Source organism: Oncorhynchus masou, chromosome 25, assembly GCF_036934945.1.
Source record: "Oncorhynchus masou masou isolate Uvic2021 chromosome 25, UVic_Omas_1.1, whole genome shotgun sequence".
Classification (NCBI taxonomy): domain Eukaryota; kingdom Metazoa; phylum Chordata; class Actinopteri; order Salmoniformes; family Salmonidae; genus Oncorhynchus; species Oncorhynchus masou.
Window position 1 is genome coordinate 7,906,446 of NC_088236.1, and position 7,500 is coordinate 7,913,945.

The window sequence follows — 7,500 nt, forward strand, 5'->3', positions numbered from 1 at the left end:
GTATGTTCTGCAGCATGATCTAATGTATGTTCTAATCTACTGTATGTTCTACTGTATGTTCTAATCTACTATATGTTCTACTGTATGTTCTAATCTACTGTATATTCTAATCTACTGTATGTTCTACTCTACTGTACGTTTTACTGTATGTTCTACTCTACTGTATGTTCCACAGTATGTTCTACTGTATGTTTTAATCTACTTTACGTTCTAATGTATGTTCTACTCTACTGTATGTTCTACTGTATGTTCTACTGTATGTTTTAATCTACTTTACATTCTACTGTATGTTCTACAGTATGTTATTCTGTATGTTCTACTCTACTGTATGTTCTACTGTATGTTTTAATCTACTGTATGTTCTACTGTATGTTTTAATCTACTTTACGTTCTACTGTATGTTCTACTGTATGTTTTAATCTACTTTACGTTCTACTGTATGTTTTAATCTACTGTACGCTCTACTGTATGTTCTACCCTACTGTATGTTCTACTGTATGTTTTACTGTATGTTCTAATCTACTGTATGTTCTACTGTATGTTCTAATCTACTGTAAGTTCTATTCTACTGTATGTTCTAATCTACTGTATGCTCTAATCTACATTATGTTCTGCTGCATGTTCTACTGTGTACTACATTTTGTTCTACTGTATATTCTGCTGTGTGTTCTACTGTATGTTCACCTGTATGTTCTGCTGTATGTTCTACATTATGTTGTACTGTAATGTTCTACAATATGTTCTACTGTGTGTTGTACTGTATGTTCTACATTGTCTTCTACTGTGCGTTGTACTGTATGTTCTACTGTGTGTTCTGCTGTATGTTCTACTGTGTGTTCAACATTATGTTCTACTGTGTGTTCTACTGTATGTTTGGCTGTATGTTCTGCTATATGTTCTGCTGTATTTTCTGCTGTGTGTTCTACTGTGCGTTCTACTGTATGTTCCACTGTGTGTTCTGCTGTATGTTCTACTCTGTGCTCTACTGTATTTTGTACTGTATGTTCTGCTGTATGTTCTACTATATGTTATATTCTACTGTATGTTCTAATCTACTGTATATTCTAATCTACTGTATGTTCTACTATATGTTCTATTCTACTGTATGTTCTACTGTGTGTTCTTCTGTATGTTCTACTGTATATTCTACTTGTGTTCTAATCTTCTGTATGTTCTCATCTACTGTATGTTCTAATCTACTGTATGTTCTAATCTACAGTATGTTCTAATCTACAGTATGTTCCAATCTACAGTATGTTCCAATCTTCTTAATCTACTGTATGTTCTACATTATGTTCTACATTATGTTCTGCTGTGTGTTCTGCTGCATGCTCTACTGTATGTTCTACTGTGTGTTCTACATTAAATTCCACTGTATGTTCTAATCTACTGTATGTTCTACATTATGTTTTACTCAATGTACTTCTATTTGTTCTATTTTGTTTTATATTATGTTCCACTGTGTGTTCTGCTGTATGTTCTGCTGTATGTTTGCTGTATGTTCTGCTGTGTGTTCTGCTGTACGTTCTAATGTTTGTTCTACTGTATATTCTGCTGTGTGTTCTGCTGTATGTTCTACTGTATGTTCTGCTGTATGTTTTACTGTATGATCTACTGTATTTTCTACTGTATGTTCCTCATTATGGTCTGCTGTATTTTCTACTGTATGTTTTACATGTTGTTCTACATTTAGTTCTACTGTGTGTTCTACATTATGTTCTACTGTGTGTTCTACTGTATTTTCTAATCTACTGTATGTTCTACTCTTCTGTATGTTCTAATCTACCCTATGTTCCAATCTTCTGTATGTCTAATCCACTGTATGTTCTACATTATGTTCTACTGTATGTTCTACATTATGTTCTACTGTATTTTCTACTGTGTTTTCTACTGTATGTTCTACTGTTTGTTCGAATCTACTGTATGTTCTACTGTATGTTTTACTGTATGTTCTAATCTACTGTATGTTCTATTCTACTGTATGTTCTAATCTACTGTATGCTCTAATCTACATTATGTTCTGCTGTATGTTCTAAGGTGTGTTCTGCTGCATGTTCTACTGTGTACTACATTTTGTTCTACTGTATACTCTGCTGTGTGTTCTACTGTATGTTCACCTGTATGTTCTACTTTATGTTGTACTGTATGTTCTACATTATGTTCTACTGTGTGTTGTACTGTATGTTCTACATTATCTTCTACTGTGCGTTGTACTGTATGTTCTACTGTGTGTTCTACTGTATGTTCTACTGTATGTTCTGCTGTATGTTCTGCTATATGTTCTACTGTGTGTTCAACATTAAGTTCTACTGAATGTTCTACTGTGTGTTCTACTGTATGTTCGGCTGTATGTTCTGTTATATGTTCTGCTGTGTGTTCTGCTATATGTTCTACTGTGTGTTCTACATTATGTTCTACTTTATGTTCTACTATATGTTCTACTGTATGTTTGGCTGTATGTTCTGCTGTATGTTCTACATTATGTTGTACTCTATGTTCTGTTATATGTTCTACTGTATGTTCTAATCTTCTGTATGTTCTACTGGTTTGATTGAGAAACCTAGAGAGAGACAGACACAGTCAGACAGACAGACAGACAGACAGACAGACAGACAGAGCGACAGACAGAGCGACAGAGGTGACAGAGAGAGACAAATATAGAGAGGATATCTCAAAAATAGTATCCAATACATTCATTTATCCTGCTGTTGTGATGACAACAACATGTTGTTTCTCAGGTGTCCTGGAGCTCTTTGCTGTATCTCAGGGTGTCATCGGTATCCGAGGAGTCTACAGTAACAAATTCCTGTCCATGAACAAGAGAGGAAGGCTTCACGCCGTGGTAAGTAGCCTATCAACTACCGTTGTCTGTGTCCGTGGTAAGTAGCCTATTAACTACCATTGTCTGTGAGCGTGGTAAGTAGCCTATTAACTTCTTGCGTCGAGCATTCCCGGATCCGGGATCCTATTTATAGCCTCAAGCTCATTAGCATAACGCAACGTTAACTATTCATGAAAATCGCAAATGAAATGAAATAAATATATTTGCTCTCAAGCTTAGACTTTTGTTAACAACAATGTCATCTCAGATTTTCAAAATATGCTTTTCAACCATAGCTAAACAAGCATTTGTGTAAGAGTATTGATAGCTAGCATAGCTATAAGCCTAGAATTCAGCCAGCAACATTTTCACAAAAACAAGAAAACCATTCAAATAAAATCATTTACCTTTGAAGAACTTCAGATGTTTTCAATGAGGAGACTCTCAGTTAGATAGCAAATGTTCAGTTTTTCAAAAAATATTATTTGTGTAGGACAAATCGCTCTGTTTTGTTCACGTTTGGCTATGAAAAAACCTGTATCCAGTTATAGCCTCAAGCTCATTAGCATAACGTAACGTTAACTATTTATGAAAATCGCAAATGAAATGAAATGAATGTGCTAGCTCTCAAGCTTAGCCTTTTCTTAACAACACTGTCATCTCAGATTTTCAAAATATGCTTTTGAACCATAGCAAAACAAGCATTTGTGTAAGAGTTTTGATAGCTAGCGTAGCATTTAGCGTAGCATTTAGCGGGCAACATTTGCACAAAAACCAGAAAAGGATTCAAATAAAATCATTTACCTTTGAAGAACTTCGGATGTTTTCAATGAGGAGACTCTCAATTACATAGCAAATGTTCAGTTTTTCCTGAAATATTCTTTGTGCAGGAGAAATTGCTTCGTTTTGTACATCACGTTTGGGTACCAAAAAAAACGAAAATTCAGTCATCAAAACGGCGAACTGTTTTCCAAATTAACTCCATAATATTGACTGAAACACGGCAAACGCTGTTTAGAATCAATCCTCAAGGTGTTTTTCACATATCTCTTCATTGATATATCGTTCGTGGATGTTTACTTTCTCCTCTGAATCGCTTGGAAAAAGACGCGCAGCCGAAGATGACGCACCAATTTCGACGGAGGACACCGGGCGGACACCTGGCAAATGTAGTCTCTTATGGTCAATCTTCCAATGATATGCCTACAAATACGTCACAATGCTGCAGACACCTTGGGGAAACGATAGATCGGGCAGGCTCATTCCTTGCACATTCACAGCCATATAAGGAGACAATGAAAAACAGAGCCTCAAAAATCCTGCTCATTTCCGGTTTGAAGTTTCATCTTGGTTTCGCCTGTAGCATCAGTTCTGGGGCACTCACAAACAATATCTTTGCAGTTTTGGAAACGTCAGAGTGTTTTCTTTCCAAAGCTGTCAATTATATGCATAGTCGAGCATCTTTTTGTGACAAAATATTGCGCTTAAAACGGGCACATGTTTTTATCCAATAATGAAATATCGCCCCCATAGATGTAAGAGGTTAACTACCGTGGTAGCAACGATTAAACATTCCCAAACCAGAAACCGTGGATTGATGGCAGCATTCGCGTGAAACTGAAAGCGCGAACCACTGCTTTTAATCAGGGCAAGGTGACCTGAAACATGACCAAATACAAACAGTGCAGCTATTCCCTCCGCAAGGCTATCAAACAAGCTAAGCGTCAGTATAGAGACAAAGCAGAATCTCAATTCAACGGCTCAGACACAAGAGGTATGTGGCAGGGTCTACAGTCAATCACGGACTACAAAAAGAAAACCAGCCCAGTCACGGACCAGGATGTCTTGCTCCCAGGCAGACTAAATAACTTTTTTGCCCGCTTTGAGGACAATACAGTGCCACTGACACGGCCTGCAACGAAAACATGCGGACTCTCCTTCACTGCAGCCGAGGTGAGTAAAACATTTATACGTGTTAACCCTCGCAAGGCTGCAGGCCCAGACGGCATCCCCAGCCGCGCCCTCAGAGCATGCGCAGACCAGCTGGCTGGTGTGTTTACGGATATATTCAATCAATCCCTATACCAGTCTGCTGTTCCCACATGCTTCAAGAGGGCCACCATTGTTCCTGTTCCCAAGAAAGCTAAGGTAACTGAGCTAAACGACTACCGCCCCGTAGCACTCACTTCCGTCATCATGAAGTGCTTTGAGAGACTAGTCAAGGACCATATCACCTCCACCCTACCTGACACCCGAGACCCACTCCAATTTGCTTACCTCCCAAATAGGTCCACAGACGATGCAATCTCAACCACACTGCACACTGCCCTAACCCATCTGGACAAGAGGAATACCTATGTGAGAATGCTGTTTATCGACTACAGCTCGGCATTTAACACCATATTACCCTCCAAGCTCGTCATCAAGCTCGAAACCCTGGGTCTCGACCCCGCCCTGTGCAACTGGGTACTGGACTTCCTGACGGGCCGCCCCCAGGTGGTGAGGGTAGGCAACAACATCTCCACCCCGCTGATCCTCAACACTGGGGCCCCACAAGGGTGCGTTCTGAGCCTTCTCCTGTACTCCCTGTTCACCCACGACTGCGTGGCCACGCACGCCTCCAACTCAATCATCAAGTTTGCGGACGACACAACAGTGGTAGGCTTGATTACCAACAACGAAGAGAAGGCCTACAGGGAGGAGGTGAGGACCCTCGGAGTGTGGTGTCAGGAAAATAACCTCACACTCAACGTCAACAAAACTAAGGAGATGATTGTGGACTTCAGGAAACAGCAGAGCGAACACCCCCCTATCCACATCGATGGAACAGTAGTGGAGAGGGTAGTAAGTTTTAAGTTCCCCGGCATACACATCACAGACAAACTGAATTGGTCCACTCACACAGACAGCATCGTGAAGAAGGCGCAGCAGCGCCTCTTCAACCTCAGGAGGATGAAGAAATTTGGCTTGTCACCAAAAGCACTCACAAACTTCTACAGATGCACAATCGAGAGCATCCTGGCGGGCTGTATCACCACCTGGTACGGCAACTGCTCCGCCCACAACCGTAAGGCTCTCTAGAGGGTAGTGAGGTCTGCACAACGCATCACCGGGGGCAAACTACCTGCCCTCCAGGACACCTATACCGATGTTACAGGAAGGCCATAAAGATCATCAAGGACAACAACCACCCGAGCCACTGCCTGTTCACCCCGCTATCATCCAGAAGGCGAGGTCAGTACAGGTGCATCAAAGCTGGGACCGAGAGACTGAAAAACAGCTTCTATCTCAAGGCCATCAGACTGTTAAACAGCAACCACTAACATTGAGTGGCTGCTGCCAACACACTGACTCAACTCCAGCCACTTTAATAATGGGAATTGATGGGAAATGATGTAAAATATATCACTAGCCACTTTAAACAATGCTACCTAATATAATGTTTACATACCCTACATTACTCATCTCATATGTATACGTATATACTGTACTCTATATCATCTACTGCATCCTTATGTAATACATGTATCACTAGCCACTTTAACTATGCCACTTTGTTTACATACTCATCTCATATGTATATACTGTACTCAATACCATCTACTGTATCTTGCCTATGCTGCTCTGTGCCATCACTCATTCATATATCTTTATGTACATATTCTTTATCCCCTTACACTTGTGTATAAGACAGTAGTTTTGGAATTGTTAGGTTAGATTACTCGTTGGTTATTACTGCATTGTCGGAACTAGAAGCACAAGCATTTTGCCACACTCGCATTAACATCTGCTAACCATGTGTATGTGACAAATAAAAATTGGATTTGGTAAGTAGCCTATTAACTACCGTTGTCTGTGAGCGTGGTAAGTAGCCAATTAACTACCGTTTTCTGTGTCCGTGGTAAGTAGCCAGTTAACTACCGTTGTCTGTGTCTGAAATGACACCCTATTCGCTTTATACTGTAGCGGACTACTTTTGCGACCATTTTGGATACGGACATTGCATTTTGAAGGAGAGGCTAGTCCAAGTTAGGAAGGCTTCAGGGCGTCGTACGCGGCCCAATATGGATCCCATTTTATATCTGAGGAGAGGCGTGCAGAAACTACATTGTTTATTGCATTGTAGTGAACTTTACCTGAACACTAAGACACATGAGAGTTGCAGATGTCCCCCTTTTTTTAAATGAATGACTTCATATCTGCACTCTGCAGCCAGCCAGACAGCCAGCCAGACAGCCAGCCAGACAGCCAGACAGCCAGCCAGACAGCCAGACAGACAGCCAGACAGACAGACAGACAGACAGACAGACTGCTGCTTGTAAGCAGGCCAGTCAGCCAGCCAGACAGCCAGCCAGTCAGCCAGCCAGGCGGACAGCCAGCCAGCAAGTTCCTCTGTTCCGTTGACAGACGGCAGTAGGAAGCCTGGGCTGACAGGCTGGGTAGATAGATACAAGCCTCTCCCTATATACATGTGTTAGAAAAGATTAGTCCAGAGAGAGAGAGAGAGAGAGAAAGAGAGAGAGAGGGGAGAAAGACAGGAAGAGAGAGACACAGAGACAGAGAGAGGGAGGCTTGTACAGCTCCACACAGTGAGGTGTATGGATGGATGGATGGATGGATGGAGGGAGGGAGGGAGGGAGGGAGGGACACTCTGTGTACAAGCAGGTTAGAATTTTTCA

General features: G+C 41.1%; 1 protein-coding gene across 1 annotated transcript in view; it reads left to right on the plus strand.

The window, feature by feature from the left end:
* Nucleotides 1–7,500, plus strand: part of LOC135513479 (fibroblast growth factor 5-like) — a 25,015-nt gene that overhangs the window by 5,683 nt on the left and 11,832 nt on the right. The window contains exon 2 of the mRNA XM_064936357.1: nucleotides 2,739–2,842. Coding sequence (XP_064792429.1) covers nucleotides 2,739–2,842 — 104 coding nt within the window. The remainder of the gene's footprint in view (nucleotides 1–2,738; nucleotides 2,843–7,500) is intronic.